Source organism: Mercenaria mercenaria, chromosome 17 (genome assembly GCF_021730395.1).
Source record: "Mercenaria mercenaria strain notata chromosome 17, MADL_Memer_1, whole genome shotgun sequence".
NCBI classification, from domain to species: Eukaryota; Metazoa; Mollusca; class Bivalvia; order Venerida; family Veneridae; genus Mercenaria; species Mercenaria mercenaria.
In genome coordinates, this window is record NC_069377.1 from 27,730,800 (window position 1) to 27,749,166 (window position 18,367).

General features: G+C 35.2%; 2 protein-coding genes across 3 annotated transcripts in view; both read left to right on the plus strand.

Annotated features, from left to right (window-relative positions):
- Positions 1–2,165: 2,165 nt before the first annotated feature.
- On the plus strand, positions 2,166–3,653 carry LOC123535867 (uncharacterized). Its single transcript, XM_045318622.2, has one exon. It carries the CDS (start codon positions 2,166–2,168, stop codon positions 3,651–3,653), a length of 1,488 nt encoding a protein of 495 aa, XP_045174557.2.
- Positions 3,654–11,708: 8,055 nt separating this feature from the next.
- LOC123537020 (TNF receptor-associated factor 6-like) overlaps positions 11,709–18,367 on the plus strand; it is a 56,834-nt gene continuing 50,175 nt past the window's right edge. Inside the window, exon 1 of one of the 2 annotated variants that reach the window (XM_053529333.1) lies at positions 11,709–11,727. The gene's annotated coding sequence lies outside the window, so the exon portion shown is untranslated. Of the gene's footprint in view, positions 11,728–11,796; positions 11,885–18,367 lie in introns of those variants that run through there. The other variant, XM_053529332.1, reaches the window with a different exon arrangement.

Below are 18,367 nucleotides of genomic sequence, written 5' to 3' on the forward strand. Positions count from 1 at the left end.
TGCTTACAAAATTATTTGATATTCTAACACGACCAGCAAATAACCTATATACACATAGGAGAAAAACAATCAACGGTAATTTTGCAATAACCCATGCGCATGCAAAGTATTGACATCATCCTCTATGTACAGAATGATCCATGCGCGTAGCACGAATTATAATTTTTGTCGTAAAAAGTAAAGTTACCAGTTGATGACTAGTATGTCGTGTTAGAATCGAAATAAATCGTTTTTTATGCGAAAGAATATATCGCTTAGGCATACGGCCTTCGTGATATATTCTTACGCATAAGAACTCAAAACATCACAATAAACCACGCTTGGGAACTTATCATTTCTTAAAAAAATGAGAGGGCCTTTAATTGTAGCCAAAGAGATAATGGTTGCTTACTCTGAATCACTTTCACTTTACTTCAGGTCGTCATGTGAGGAAGACCTCCAGCTTGCAGATAGTTGGTGGCTCACCAGCAGACGATGACATATCACTAACAGACGACACTTCTGTCAAGGTTTTAAAAAAGTTAAAGGTCTTTTTGTGATAATATAAGTCATTGAAAACTTAAAAAAAATATTTCAGTTTGGAGATATTAACAGCGTGAATGAAGTTTGATATATTTTTTATTTAAACATGCTTCATGATTGAATGACAAGTTGCGTTTCTTTTATAGTTACGTATCAGCTTTTGCATAACTTTGGTTTGTCTGATTTTACTCCTTTGAAAATGATACTGTAGTTTTAGGAAAAGTGTGTTCTTTCAACGTAGGTATTCACATTTGATCGCTGTCCTTGATTTATTGTTCATGCTGAAATTGTACTAGATACTTTGTCGGGATAAAATACCAAAACTCATTGATGGGCATTACTGATGTAAATAGTTTGAAAGTAAAGTACATGTAAGTTACAGATGTATCACTATAATTGTATGTAAGTAACACATCTTTTCTTATTAGTGTATGTAAGCTGCAAATCTATTCCTATAATTGTATATAAGTAACAAATCTATTCCTGTAATTGTATTTAAATTTCAGATCTATTCCGATTATTGTTTGTAAGTTACAGAATTTTCCGATTATTATATGTAATTTACAGATCTATTCCCGTTATTATATGCACGTTATAGATATATTTCAATTATTATATGTAAGTTAGAGATCTATTTCTGTTGTTATATGTAAGTAACAGATCTATTCCTGTAATCATATGTAAGTTACATTTCTATTCCTCTTATTATATGTAAGTTGCAGATATATCCCTATTATTATTATTGTATATCCAAAACTGTAAGTTACATACCAGTTCCTATAATTATCTGTTAGAGATCTATTCTTCTTATTATATATAAGTTACAGATCTATGCTTATCATTGTATGGAAGTTAAAGATCTAGTCATGTTATTGTACATACCTTTTTACTGCGTGATTAACGTTGTAGCGAGCTTATATATATCACAGTATACATACGTTCAAAAGTGAATAAATGAATAAATGCTTACTTGAATATTTTATTGAATCGCTTTGTCTTTCCTAATTACAATAACTTACAAATTTAGATTTTCGAAATGTCTTACATAAATCTTGGCGGTTAACTCCCTTATAAAGGAAACTTTTCTTTCAGAAGCCAACTGTTACTATAATGAAGTATTGCATAGAATGATGAGGAGATAAATCGTCACTGTTGAATTACGTAGAGACTTGTAGGGTTTTTGTCCCTTGATTACAGCAAAAGTTCAATTTAATTAGAACATGATATAAATAGACCATTGTCTCAAAAAGGAAGTAAAAATCGGACATATGAATATTTACGCTCAAAATGAATTTGATAAATTTTCTATTATTATTAAAATATTAAAGTTTATTTCAACAGGATAATTGTGGAAAACTATCAGCTCAATAAGCAAAGATTTTTGGAATAAAATAAAAAGTTCAAAGTTTGAACTATTAACTATGGCAGTTTCGGGTCGAAAGCTTTCCGATTTTCAAGGTTCTATATCCAAAGGGTCCGCAGAGGACTTTGACCATAGATGTGAACCATGTTTGGCGATTGGTCAGCAAATAGAAGTTCATGGATTTTGTGTGGACTGCCAAGAATACTTTTGTAAAAACTGCTTTGCTTATCATCGACGGATAAAGGCGACCTAACATCATCACCTGGTCAACAAAGTTAATATGGATAAACATGCTGTTATCAAGAAGGAGTCCGACGAATGCACTGAGAAGTGTCAGGTGCACAAAAAGGAATTTTTCTGCCCAAAACATGAAGCTCTTGGCTGCAACGATTGTATCGTCCTAGATCACAGAGCATGTGGCATTGACTATATACCTGATAAATGTGCAGGTATTGGGGACAGTTCAGAGTTCAGAGAAATACCGAGGGAGCTGGACCAGAAGGTAAATGAGGTCGAGGATGTTATAAAGCTGGCCTCATGTAGAGAAAATGAATTAGATTCATGCCATGACAGATTACTCAAAGAAATTATAATGTTTCGCAAGGAGATAAATGATCGCTTAGATCAACTACAGAAGCAAATGCAGACAAAAGCTGACAAAAAGAAAACCACAGATAAACAAACAATAAACAAAGTGCTCGGAACGTGTACAACAATTTCTTCAGACATCAAACAACTACAGTCAAGACTACAAGATTACAAAGCCTCACAGCAGAATGGACAACTTTACATTACAGTGAAACAAGCTAAATCCAAACTAAAGTCAGAAGAAATAAAAGAGGCAGAGAGAAGTTTAGAAAAGACAAACATGCAATACACATTTGAGCAAAACCAAGATCTGGAAAACATGCTTTCAAGACAAAATGCATTTGGAAAGCTCACACACTCTTCTTCTCTTGTAACTATAAAACAGGGGAAACCAGTTGAAAAATTAACCAACACAGGAAACATAAATATAACGACGAAATCAGATTGGAAAGGATGCTGGATTACAGGGTGTGCTGTCCTGTCCTCTAAAAAACTTGTGGCGGCTGACAATAAAAATAAAAAACTGAAAGTTGTTGACATAAAAAAGAAAGCTGTAATAGAAGAGAAAACACTTTCTTCACAACCATGGGACATTGCAGTAATGCCCCAGGACCATATTGCTGTGACAATGCCAGAGAAGAAAGAGGTCTTTATAATAACAACAGCAGGTGAACTGTCAATTATCCGCAAGTTTCCAGTTAAAGGAGAATGTAGAGGTATAGATTATCATCAAGGTCATCTATATGTAGTTTGCATGAATCCGAAGTGTATATTTATAATAGATACACAAGGTAACATCATAAAAACAATTTCACGGGATAAAGAGATATTTAGTGCACCCAACTACTTACTGCTAAGTAAGGATCTGAGACACATCTTCATCAGTGACTTTGATAGCCACAGGGTCGTCAGTATAACATTACAAGGTGATATATCTGCTGAATACAAAAACAAAGACTTTAAATTCCCCGTGAGAATGGTGATGCTAGACGATGGATCCTTGCTTGTGTGCTGCGGTTGGGCAAATGGCAGCATACGTCGTATCTCGGGTGATTTGAAGCAATGTCAGACAATGACAGATGATCTGTCGTACCCAATGTCTACCTGTTATAATCGTGATCAACATGAGGTCTATGTCGGATGTTTTAGTAATCAGATGATTGTGTTGGGTGTAAAATAATGTGTTTTATGACACAGTCAACATTTCGGATCATGCAAAAGTACAATTGTGTGACATGATTTTCACTTGTTACTGTATTTCATTTTATCATTTATATCTAGATAAAAATATGTAACTTGTGTCATAATATTTTAACTTTAAATCCCTATCATTTCAATATATTAGTACTCCACTTTTTTAAAACCACAGAAATATACCTACATGTATGCAACAAGTTATTGCGGATATAATTCTAAAAGTCTCTATTATCACACAACGTATAAAAAACTTTTGTTCAATGGACATCGGTTCCAGTGATGCAGGGACTTTGAAGACGGAAATATATATGAACGAAAATAAAGCCTCCTGTATGTGAATTTAGGAACTACTGACAACAGGGAGGACCCCGACATGTGTTCTCCAAGAAGACGTAACGTAAATGACTAAATATAATATTCCAATAAACGTCGGTTTCACGAACTATATTGCCCTATGTGTCTGTAAACTCGAGTACATGTACATCGTGGAGGGACTATTACATCCTGTCTGTGAACATCGGTTCCTGTGTGTCTGTAAACCCGAGAACATGTACATCGTGGAGGGACAATTAAGTCCTGTCTGTGAACATCGGTTCCATGGATAACATTGAGGGAAAATAAGTTGCTGATACATTATCATATGTCATCAGTCGTTATATTGATATCTTTAAAAAGTATTTCATAGCTACAGTGTTTCGTTAACTAGACTAAGCTGTATAATAGTAGAATGTCATGTTGCTCTTTTCATTTTATGTGTATTTTTTCATATCATATTTAAGTTTTGCCGCTGTATGAACACGTCTGCAGATTTTCATTTTTATCGTGTTGAGCGACCTGTAGAGTTTCCACTTTTTATGCCCCCCCACCCCCCCACCCCCACTTCGTTTCCAGATTATAATTTGAGAACGCTTGGATCTAGGATCACGAAACGTAATAGGAAGGTTGATCATGACTAGCAAATGACCCATTGTTATTTTGAGGTCTGTATGTTAAAGGGCAAGGTCACAATGACCTAAAATTTTCTGTTCCTTGTGCAATTACTGAATGCATAAATGAGGGACATTTCGTGTTCTACGAGCCCTTGTTCTGTTTTTATCGGTGTCTGAAAATGATAGTGCTCTTGCAATAATTCGTCGTCTTCGTATTTCTAGCATGCATAAATGCAAGAAATGAATGAAGGTTGGAAATAATCTCATAATAAAATACATAAGTTATAATCATCTTGTGATATATTTTTGATACTTCTGTGATTATTTGAAGTTACATCATAGTACTAGGAAGGATATTTGGAGATCTATGTACATGATGTCATTTATTTCATGTTTTCAAGTGGTTTACTGAAATAAAATGTATATTAGGATCTGTCATTGCTTCAGATAGTGGGACGTTATAAACAGCAGTAACAAGGATTATATCTATACTGTTGTTATTATTGTTGGTAATTTGCAGTTAAACTGTTATTATTGTTGTGACATCCAAAGAGCACAGTAGTAAATACTGATGTAACTGCTAAAATTTCCAGCAAAAATAGCTGAACATTGGATCCATGGAAAACATGGAGGGACTATATAAAAAGACGTGTCTGTGAACAGCTGTACCGCGGAAAATATAGTTCTGTCAGTAAACATTGGTCCAATGCACAGCATGAAGGGCAAAGCCTTGTCTGTGAACATCGGAACCACTGACAACTTGGAGGAAAAATAAAGCTCTGCCTGTGAGCATCGGTATCATAGACAACAAATACGGATAGTAAAGTCCTGTCCGGTGAACATTGATTGCATGGACAACGTGAAGGGACAATTAGACCCTGTCTGTAATCATCGGTTCCATGAATAAAAATGAGGGACAATTAGACCCTGTCTATAATCGGTTCCATGAATAAAAATGAGGGACAATTAGACCCTGTCTATAATCATCGGTTCCATGAATAAAAGCTACTTATACAGCATCGCAAGTTGTCCATGGTTATTCTGATTTTGTAAAAAGTATATAAACTAAGCTATGGAATAGGAGCATGCCCCGTTTGTCCTTTCATTTCTTATATTTAGTTTTCATATGATGCAATTATTACTACGGTGTGATCTGCGTCTGAAAATGATAGTGGTGTAATTGTGCACTCGTAGTGATTAGTCGTCTTCGTCTTTCTAACATATATGAATGCATGAAATGTACGAGGGTTGGAAATAACATCATAATAAGGTACAAATGGTACAATCATCTTTTGATATATTATTGGTACTTCTGTTATTAGTTGAAGTTAAAAGAACTTATGAATGAAGAAAAGAAATTTGTAGATCTATGTGCATGCCAATGTCAGGGCCTTATTTACTGAATCGTGGCATGGCCTATTTAAAGCTACTCGCCCGCAGTTTGTGTGAATTATTTCATCATGTTCATTTCCACCAAGTTTGGCATAAAATGTATATATGACACTGAAAAGATGATAAAGTGGGTGACAACAAAACTTAGATATTGGCATGCAAATACTCTTAGATATTTTTTTATAAAAATATCTTGCAAAAATGTTGTGTCAATAAGTTTGTTCCACTTGCCACTTTCAGAGTACCCACTTTTTATAGATTCATATGGATTCTAAAGAGATTTTTTGTATTTCGCCTAAAATGTGTGGCTTAGTCCTTTCTTTTAATATATGAGCCACATCGTGAGAAAAACAACATAATGCGTTTGCGACCAGCATGGTTCCAGACCAGCCTGCGCATCTGCGCAGCCTGGTCAGGATCCATGCTGTTCGCTAATGGTTTCAAGGGGGCGTTCCTTATCAGAAAAATCGGATCTATCCATTGCAATAGGATTTGAAAGCGAACAGCAAGGATCCTGACCAGACTGCGCGGATGCGCAGGCTGTTCTTGATCCATGTTGGTCGCAAAGCCATTATGTTGGTTTTCTCATGGCGCGGCTCATATAGTTTTCATATTATGTAATTACAGATTTTATCAGTTCCTCTCCTGCATCGTTCAGATGTTTGTGCATTGAACCACTGAGGCCTCCGAATGTTTATTATAATTTATCTATGTTTCCAGTGGTTTATTGAAATATAACGGTAGTTGATATTTGAAATATTCACTGCTTCAAACACTGTGATTATCATTTCATAATTTTCGCTGTTACGGAACTATATACATGTACGCGAATTATAAACAATCTTTCCGTGATATACATACAGTAAATATATAGAGGATATTTGAATTTATTAAACGATTTGAATAGAATGATAAAATGCGAGGCTCTGCCGAACATTTTATCAATTTTATTCAACTCGTTTAATAACTTCAATGTGGAAAGTGGCAAATGTAATATTCTTTTTATCACATGTTAGCCTTTCCTGTCGAAACATCAAAAAATCTACTTTCATTTACTTTATATAAACTAGTCGATTTACCAACGTCTCCTTAAGAAATAATTTATAGCAAAACAGTGCATTATCACTATTTATACACGATGGGCGCTTAAACGTCGGGCGTAATAATTTCACGAGGGCGCAGTATATGCACTCGTTCCTTCGCGGATAATATTGCGCTCCTAAACTCGCGCAATATTACCGCTGCAGAACTCGTGCGTATATCCACATACAAAGTTTATAACCTATAAGTATATTGCCAGCATATTCAAAATCATGCAATAAATGTATGCATTTTTTTAACAAGAGCCTCTATTTGTTGACGGGATCTAATGCACCTTCAAGCCCTATTAAATGTTGTAAACAACAGCAGTAAGAAGGATTATGTTAGTACTGTTGTTATTATTGGTGGTAGTTATAGCAGCTATTAGCAGTATACTGTTGTAATTGCTGTGACTTCCAACGAGCATAGCAGTAATACTGATGTAACTGCTAAAATTTCCAGCAGTAACAGCAGTAATACTGTTCTTAAGCAGTAAAAGTGTTGCTGGTACTATAACTTTCCAAAAGAAGCAACATTGATATTTCTGTCTTCCAGCAACTGATTAGCATTTTCTCTCTAGGCTCATCTCAACAGTATTTCTCCGATAGAGACGGAGGCAAGAAATGTTATAAATTTTGTCAGAAAGTGGTATCTGAGAGGATTGTTTTATGGCCAGGTGCTTTATATTTAATGACTCTAACGATTGATGCCAGTCTAGCAACTGATCTATTGCTAACTTCACAATGGTAGTGTAGGCGTCAGCTGCCTTGTCTGCTGGGACTAAGTCATATCTACAGGGAATTTCTGGGATCTTAGGTTTAGGGAGAAGTAGGTATTTATTGCAACGGCTTTATCGAATTTTATAGGAGAGTTGTTAGACTGGCATCAGTCGTTAGAGTCATAAAATGTAACGCACAGGCCATAAAATCAATTCTCTCTGATATCACTTCCCGAAAAAATTTACAATATCTCTTGCCTCTGTCTCTGTTGAGATGAGCCTAGAGAGAAAATGTTTTTCTGAGAAAATATCAGTGTCAGTATGAAGAAACTATTATTATTACAGATTATTTGATCTCAACAGACTTTGTAAGTCTAGAGAGTTGTCTAAAATATTGCGATTCATAAGCTGTTAAAACAGTGTTCTGACGAACACAGACAACTGGGTTCAACTGTCTCTGCCAACTGTAAGCCAATATCTTTCAGCATTTTAAAGTTGGAGATTATAGGTAATGTTTTGTTGTAATTTCAGCATCTTTAAAATATACCTATCTACGTTCAATATATATGTGGTGGTGAAGGGTTCGTTTGATTTCGGCACTCTCTGGAAATGAACCAATAGCCATGCAGGTCTTAAAATATCCCGTGCCATTAAAATATATCAAGGTTCACGACCTTAAGCTATCCCATCCACAAATAAGCAAGTTCTATATAACAGTGCCATTAAAATATTCTAGGTTCACTACTTTAAGGTATCCAGTCCACTGTATTTGATCAGCATTAATAAAATGCACACATTAGAACTTCTGAATAATGGTGCATTCTCCTTTATATTTTTATTACAATATTTCTATATAATGAAGTAGATAAAGACCAAACACGCTGTCAATTTCAAAATTTACTATAGTTCAAGCGTTTCAGCTACATGCCTTCTTCAGGGAATAATAACAATAATATATTTATATCAAATAAATGCATATTTGTATGTCTGCTATATAAAGAAGACATATAAGATATATAAAGTTTCTGACGTGACGCCAATGGTACACCGAGGGAAGAAATGAAGAAAAAAAATCCCTAAACATATGACATTTTATTAATGCAAAGGCGTATAAATTTCGGGTGTTTGTTTTTAGCATTGTATATTACACGGCTACTAAACCCTAGCGCCATCACCAAAAAATAGTGATAAGGAACGGAGATGGTGCAGCTGTCGCCGGTTTTAAAATGTAAACAGGTCGTAAAAGCTATTATAAAATTAAGCGAAGCGTGCGTGTGAACAATTAGTAAACGATTACTTTTAATTACACTATAAAACTTTTATATACTCAGTTATCAATATGACAAGTTAAAGCATAGCAAAAGTTCCTTCTAGGGCACATCTATATAAATATATAATGATCATCTTGTAAAATTTTGGTTGCAATGTCTGTTTAAAATAGTGGTCATCAGTGTGCGGAACCCCTGGATCGGACTCAAGGACAAGACCATTCTACCTTAATGACATTATCCTCCCGTTTAATAAGCAGGGAGTTAGTGGTGCAGTGATTAGCCGTTTGGACTACAACGCCAGCGATCCACGTTCGAATACCGGACGCGGATCGATTCCCGGTTGCGGCTGATATCCCGACTAGAGTTCAGTGCGGCTGTGACTAAAAACAGATTTCAAAAATTGGTGCGCCTGTGATATATCACAGACTCCGGTATATACCAGATTCACTAAATTTGAACGAAAAATATCTTAAATGTATATATTTTTTAACTATGGTGATACTAACCCTAACCTTTAGTCAGTATGTTATAATGCATATTTTACGCTAAATGCATGCAGACATTTAAAACAATGCGTAATTTTGCCGTGCGTTCCAATTGTTAAACATTCCGGGCATGCGCAAAACGGCTGCACCAGATCTGTAATGAGAAACATCGGTTCAGTGCTGGGTGATTTACTTTAATTTGGTACTGATTCCAACAGTATCGGTCTAGACTGGATGCTGGGGAGGTAAATGAAACCTGCCGTGAGCTCGGCTGGAAATAAGTTGTTCCATCCATGCCAGGTGGGGAATTTCGTCGAAAAGAAACTTACTTATTTTAAGCAAAGAGCTATAAAAATAAATAGATTGGCAACTTGAAAGGCACATAGAGCAAATCTCGCCAACCTCCCGTGACAAAAAAAACGAGATCTCGTTTACCGGAAGTGACGCTTTCTCCACGCGCCATTTTGTGTGCGAAAGCAATTATTCATCGGTAAAATAATTATCACCGTACGTATGACCACGCTTCTTTCGATGGCAAAAAAAACGTGTACTTCGTGTCTTAAGACCATTTCAGATTAAACTAATTTTGGTTTAGAAGCTAACATGTATTTTAAATGTAGTTTTAAAGGTACAAATTGTAACTCCATGCTCGCCCATGTTTGTTTTTAGTAAGATAACGCCGAATCACGCTCTGACACGAGCTCACGCGAGATTACAGCCAGTTGCCATTCTGTGTATTTTATACTTCTTTGTTTTAAGCGCCACTGTGGGCGTTACATTTTGCACCAGGAGTGCGTTTATTTCTTTACCAAAAACTAAAATTTTGAAAAAGAACTATGTTGTTTTATACTGCCTAAAATGTCAAGTAAGCATTTACGCTAACACAAATTTTTAAATCTAACAACAAAGTACATACGTTACCACTTTCAATACGAATACACTGATTACAATGTATAAAAATTTGACACGGTCAATCCATTCTCACATGTTACGTGAATTTGTTGCGCATAATTAGCGGGTCGCAATGGGGTTTGTTTTCACATATTGACCATGCATGCATTTGAAGGTAACGATAATATTTATTTTGTTGATTACATGTAAATTTCCATATATATGTCTATCTGTTTGCACATATGTTATGCTCTTCAAGAATGGGGTAAATAAAAGAATCAATCAATCATTCTATGTTATCCGCGGAGCGCGTTCAGTCAGTGAGTCGCCTCAATTAGGAAATACTAAGTCTAACGTCAGAGGTTAAAATTATTTCTAAGGTAACGGAGTTTGATTGGCCAGCTTGTAATGTCAACAACTTCCGAGGTCAGTTGCTCAGTCAAGTGTGACTTACCGGCCCTAAGTGACAATAATTTCTGCATACACTATTTATCCATTGCAGATTGAGAGTTTCCAGCGAAAAAGGGAAAGTAGACCTCTCCTTACAAAGCCGAAATAAACAACATTATATCATGGAATTTGATGATAAAATAGTTATTTATAAGCATAACATATACCTTTATATAGGTGCGATTTTCAGAGTCAGGTTGGCTCTGTTAAATTATTTTCATCTCACGCTTTTTCTGTTTGTTTCTTCATACTGGTACTGATGATAAACCCGGACAGATGATAAAGTAACATAAAAAGTGGATTTACTGAAATTGTATTTGTTAACAGTAAATCTTTAAATGCAGTCATTCTCTGCTTCAGCTGATCTGTCAACAAGTAGCATTAACTCTTACAATAGAAAAGAAATCTCCCAAAGTCCGCCTCCATCAGTCTTCGCAAGGCTTTGATTAATTCAAATGTGCACAGGTGAGCGGTAAAGGACAATTTGACTCTCTCGTGATAATTTATAAGTTGTGGTGAAATTCGGTAAGACTGGATTTGATTCTGTGCAAGGTCCGTACCAGCCGTATTCACTTGGGAAATAAACGTAGTTTTTTATTGCGATGGCACTTGCGTTTTAGCAGAGGAGTGTGCATTTGATGCGATTGGATAAAAATAATTTGGGTATTCCCCGTAATGCTGGTTCCCTTTCACGCATTCGTTGACTGAAACGAAAAGCCGGGTGCAGTGCAAGAATTTCTCTTCCTGTTTTGTAAATTGTTTACAATTTTACCTTCCTTGAATAAATGATTGTACAAAAATTATAAATTTATGTTAAAATATAGTTTAAAATCCTGGAAATGTAAGTTTATTAAAAAATATTTATAGAAATTAGACATATAGCTTTGATATATCAGTTTGACATTAGATTTCGCGACGGACGTATTTTTTAACATTTGGATAGTTGACAGGATATAATTGACAGATGCAGTCAGCCTTCATTCGAAGACCATAACTGAGTATGTTGAACCTATTAATCACTTTTTGGCTCCTTTCCAGTCATCAAAATGGATAAAGTAGCAGATTAAAATGTAGTTTGTACTGGACACATTTGATATTAGCTAAAAAGATTCAGCTTAGACATGTTTATATGCTGTTAAAGGTCTCTGAGCTGAGACAAACCCCGTATTGAAACCTAACCAGAAATATGAAAATGCCATTAGACTTGCCTTTTACTTTAAAAATGTTTTTCTGTATAACGATATGTACGACGCAGGAACACTTCTGGTACAAGGTGTCGGATTTTTAATCCATTTTTCTTTGACTGTGACTCAATGCAGACTTGGAGCGCCGGTATAAATTACAGACTCCAGTATATACCGGATTAACTAAATTTGAACGAAAATATCTTAAATGTATAATTATATTTTGTAACCATCGTGATACTAACCCTAACCTTTAGTCAATATATTATGCATATTATACACTAAATGCGTGCGGACATGCAAAAATATGCATATTTTTGCCGTGTGCTACAATTGACAATTATTTCCGGGCATGCGCAGAAGACCGCTCCAACTCTGCAATGAGTGACATCGTTTTTCTTTTGATCAGACAGGGAGGGTCTTTTCACCCCAAGAAATCCCAAAACACCCAAAGACACCTAAAAAACAATAATTATCCTATTGTTTAGTATCAAAATAATAACATATTTTAAAGTAAATAGTGATAATTTTCATTTATTTTTAATCGTAGAAACGGAAACTGTAGAACATAATAATTTAAGGGGAACAATCCAAAAGCTTAAATGTAATAAAGCTTTAGGCATTATTACATTCCGATCCAGTTATTTCCCTTCTATTCAGAAGTTACTGTGTTTGTAAAAAAATTTAGTAAATTTGAGCAAAAAAGAAATGTTTTTACCTGCTAGGACGTCAGGCATTTGCAGAATGACCATATCCAAGAGAAACAACTCAATATGTAATTCACATAGAGGATTAATGTTAACTTTACCTCCCTTTAACATTGATATCAGTTTCCTTTCAGCTGATGTTCTTGCATGTATTTCCTTGAAAAAACCTATTCTAAAGGTATTTTAACTGTATTAACATGTCTTTTATATATATATATTTAATAAATGATACAAATAAATTAATATTCTAGGTGTCCAGGGGTGTCTTGGGGTGAAAAGACCGTCCGGATCAGACATAATATAAACCATTTAACATAATCTGATGATGAGTTATACACATGAATTTCAAATGGGTACTACTGTCAGCAATATTTTTCCCACCATTGCAGTTGTGACGTGATCAAGTTACTCTTTATTTTGAAAACGAAAAGGCTGTATAGAGTCGGTATTTATTAACCATTTTTGTGAATTTAAACCTTCTGTGGTATGTTTTTCATGAATTTGTTGAAAATGGTTATATTTATAATTCAATTAAATTCATAAATATACAAAATGTTTATCTTGATAATTCAAAAGTAACCATGTGCTACAAACTTCATGGACATAATCAGTTTCTCATGAGAGTCAGTGCACAAATGTTGCAGTTCGACACTGGTAATTAAGGTAACCACATGGGATTCATTTTTTTTTTGACATGCTAGGAACACAGCACTACCCTTTGAATTGGGAATTTTCGTGTTGTTCGCCACAAAAAAAGGACAGAACGAATAATTAATTTTGCAAGGGTTAAACTTCTTAAAATGGTCTTTATTTCATTTTAATACCACATTATAACACTATAAGAAGTATTTAAAATTGGCTGTTTAGATGACTTTTGAGCACTTTTTGCTTTTTCACACTTTTTGGACGGGCATTTCATTGGGAATTTTCTTCAACTAATTGGGAAAAACACATACTTTTTTGTAACTGGGAACAGGCAAAAAAAATCCCTGGGATTGCTCCATAACTTAATGGATGTGTGTGTGACTATCATAAAATGAAAATAGCATCAGTTTAAGTTATCAGGTAGCCAGAACTAATTTGATATAATAATTATGAAACTCAGCATTCACTACCTAAAAGATTTTGTTTAGTTAATCGCTCATGATATGATGATACACAAAATGAAGACATGATGTTTGATTTTGCAGTTTTGACTAGAGTTATTGCCCTTTGATGTTGTGCTTCAGTGTACAGGATATAGACATAATTTGTGAATTGTTGCTTACCTAACTCTTTATTCACTTTAAGGTAGTTTTGCATGTTTTACAAAAATTGTTCTTCAATGTTGAATTTTGTTATTCCATGATTTTTCAAAGAATCTTTTTTCCGAGGAAAGTAGTGCTAATAAAAAGATAGGGTCATTTGCTTGTTGTGTTTGTACCATATACAGAGGTTATGCTGTATTCTTGAAACAGCAGAAAATATTAACAGAAGTTATGCTGTATTTGTGAAACATAGGCTGGGTACAGTTAAAAGGGGTTCTACTGTATACATTAATCATTGGGTACTATTAACAGAGGTTCTGCTGTATTTAACACATACCAGGTACTATAAACAGAGGTTATGCTGTATTCTTGAAACATAGAAGGTTTTGCTGTATTCATGAAACAGCAGGAACCATTAACAGAGGTAATGCTGTATATGTGAAATATAGGAGGTTATGCTGTATTCATGAAACAGCAGGAACCATTAACAGAGGTTATGCTGTATATGTGAAACAGCAGGAACCATTAACAGAGGTTATGCTGTATATGTGAAATAAAGGAGGTTATGCTGTATTCATGAAACAGCAGGAACCATTAACAGAGGTTATGCTGAATTTGTGAAACGTAGGAGGTTATGCTGTATTCATGAAACAGCAGGAACCATTAATAGAGGTCATGCTGTATTCATGAACCATCAGGAACCATTAACATAGGTTATGCTGTATTTGTGAAACGTAGAAGGTTATGCTGTATTCATAAAACAGCAGAAACCATTAACAGAGGTCATGCTGTATTCATGAACCAGCAGGAACCATTAACATAGGTTATGCTGTATTTATGAAACGTAGATGGTTATGCTGTATTCATGAACCATTACCAGAGAGTATGCTGTATTTGTGAAACGTAGAAGGTTATGCTGTATTCATGAAACAGCAGGAACCATTAACAGAGGTTATGCTGTATTCATGAAACAGCAGGAACCATTGACAGAGGTTATGCTGTATTTGTGAAACATAGGAGGTTATGCTGTATTCATGAAACAGCAGGAACCATTGACAGAGGTCATGCTGTATTCATGAAACAGCAGGAACCATTAACAGAGGTTATGCTGTATATGTGAAATATAGGAGGTTATGCTGTATTCATGAAACAGCAAGAACCATTAACAGAGGTTATGCTGAATTTGTGAAACGTAGGAGGTTATGCTGTATTCATGAAACAGCAGAAACCATTAACAGAGGTCATGCTGTATTCATGAACCAGCAGGAACCATTGACATAGGTTATGCTGTATTTGTGAAATGTAGAAGGTTATGTTGTATTCATGAAACAGCAGGAACCATTACCAGAGAGTATGCTGTATTTTAGAAACATAGAAGGTTATGCTGTATTCATGAAACAGCAGGAACCATTAACAGAGGTTATGCTGTATTCATGAAACAGCAGGACCCATTACCAGAGAGTATGCTGTATTTTAGAAACATAGAAGGTTATGCTGTATTCATGAAACAGCAGGAACCATTAACAGAGGTTATGCTGTATTCATGAAACAGCAGGAACCATTGACAGAGGTTAAGCTGTATTTGTGAAACATAGAAGGTTATGCTGTATTCATGAAACAGCAGGAACCATTAACAGAGGTCATGCTGTATTCATGAACCAGAAGGAACCATGAACATAGGTTATGCTGTATTTGTGAAACGTAGAAGGTTATTATGTATTCATGAAACAGCAGGAACCATTGACAGAGGTTATGCTGAATTTGTGAAACATAGAAGGTTATGCTGTATTCATGAAACAGCAAGAACCATTAACATAGGTTATGCTGTATTTGTAAAACGTAGAAGGTTATGCTGTATTCATAAAACAGCAGGAACCATTGACAGAGGTTATGCGGAATTTGTGAAACATAGAAGGTTATGCTGTATTCATGAAACAGCAAGAACCATTAACATAGGTTATGCTGTATTTGTGAAACGTAGAAGGTTATGCTGTATTCATGAAACAGCAAGAACCATTACCAGAGAGTATGCTGTATTCATGAACCAGCAGGAGCCATTAACATAGGTTATGCTGTATTTGTGAAATGTAGAAGGTTATGCTGTATTCATGAAGCAGCAGGGACCATTACCAGAGAGTATGCTGTATTCATGAACCATCAGGAACCAATAACATAGGTTATGCTGTATTTGTGAAACGAAGAAGGTTATGCTGTATTCATGAAACAGCGGGAGCCATTAACAGAGAGTATGCTGTATTCATGAAACAGCAGGAACCATTACCAAAGGTAATTCTGTATTTGTAAAACAGCAGGAACCATTAACAGGGGTTATGCTGTTTTTGTGAAATGTAGAAGGTTATGCTGTATTCATGAAATAGCAGGGACTGTTAACAGAAGTTATGCTGTATTTGTGAAACTAGGAGGTTAACCTGTATTCATGAAACATAGGATACTGCTTCTTTGGTTGTGCAATCTGTATATGTTAACACAGGTTTTATTCTATTCAAGAATCTGTTTGCATAGATTGGTCAGTTATGGAACTCGGTATTACAAAAAATTACTCATTTTAGTATCGGGTTTAAAAATGTGTGTGAAATCTTATATTACAGTATTAAATCTGGTAAGAAAATCTGTATTTTTTCTGATATGATAGTCTGTATTCATTCCTGGATAATTTTTGGATGAAAAAATTCAGTTGGTCACAGATGAAGGGGACAGGAAAAAGTGTTTGTTTTTTTTAGTTACAGATCAATGATTGTAGCTAAAATCAAAACTACGACACTGTCCCCCCCCCCCCCACAAAAAAAAAAAAAGGAGAGAAAAAATCTGGGTTACATATTTTCTACTTTTTTGCAGTCCATTTTTTTCCTTAAGTTACTTGAAAGAAAGTAATACATTATGATTGTTCAGTTGTAAATAATCTGTGAATTATCTGTGAATAATCAGTGAAGAAAAAACTTCACAATTCAATATCCTAAGCCATAGGTTATGTAAGCAAACAAAGAATTGTATTCATCATTTCCATGAGGAAATATTGAAAATATTGCATGATTGCTCTTGTTTATCTAGATTAAATTATTCCACTAAATGTTTCAAAGTTATTGCTGTCAAAGATAGCATAACAAGGCAGTATTTTCACTTCCTGATTTGATAGGACTTATTTATTTGCACACAGGTAGTTTTATCTTAAAAGGGAGATAAGTTTTGTTTGACTTTAAAATGCTACCCAGGGCAGAATGCTGTTAAATCATGTTCTATTGTTCTATAAAACAAAGTCTGAAATATAAAATGCAATTTCACTGAGAAAAGCAATATAAAAGTTATGCAATGGCGTTATTATCCCCCGCCGATGAAATCGGGAGGGGGGTATTGAAATGGCGTTGTCCGTCCGTCAGTCCGTCCGTCAGTCCGTCCGTCCGTCCGTCCGCAGCCATTTCTCAGTAACTACTTGGTAGAATTTCATGAAACTTGAAATAAACATGAACCAACATACTGCGATGATGCCCGTCAAGTTTTTTTTTTGATTGGTCAATTTCCCTCAGAGTTATTGCCCTTGATTTAATAAAAAATGTCCGTCTGCAGCTATTTCTCAGTAACTAACAGGTAGAATTTCATCAAATTTGAAGTAGACATGAACCAAGATACTGTGCTGATGCCCGTCAAGTTTTTTTTTTGATAGGTCAGTTTCCGTCAGAGTTATTGCCCTTGATTTAATGAAAAATGTCCGTCTGCAGCCATTTCTCAGTAACTAGCAGGTAGAATTTCATCAAACTTGAAACAGACATGAACCAAGATACTGCGATGATGCCCTTCAAGGTTTTTTTCGATTGGTCAATTTTCCATATAGTTATTGCCCTTTAATTGTTTAAAAATCCACAGATCTGTACATAACAAACCAACCAATTGGAAGAATTTCATTAAACTTCTTTCATTCTTTTCCATGAACATTTATTATAAACATGTGATGTTGTGTACCTACACCTGGTCACCACCTTACCTTGGTCACCCCCCCCCCCCCCCCCCCCCCCCCCCCCCCCCCCCCCCCCCCCCCTTTTTTTTTTTTTTTTTTTTTTTTTTTTTTTTCATTTTTCATTTTCTATCAATATTTATAATCAACATGTAAACTGTTGTTTCCTCCCCCCCCCCCCCCCCCCCAGCCCCACCCAAACAAACCATTCATTTTCTTTTAATTTGATTTTGACTAATGAAATTATTTGCTTCTTGGTAACATTCTTAACTTTTTGCTGGATATATTTTTTTGCCGTTCCTCAACTCTGACCCTTTCGGCGGGGGATTCCAATTCATCGAATTTGCTTGTTATACTTGTATCAATAAATTTTTGC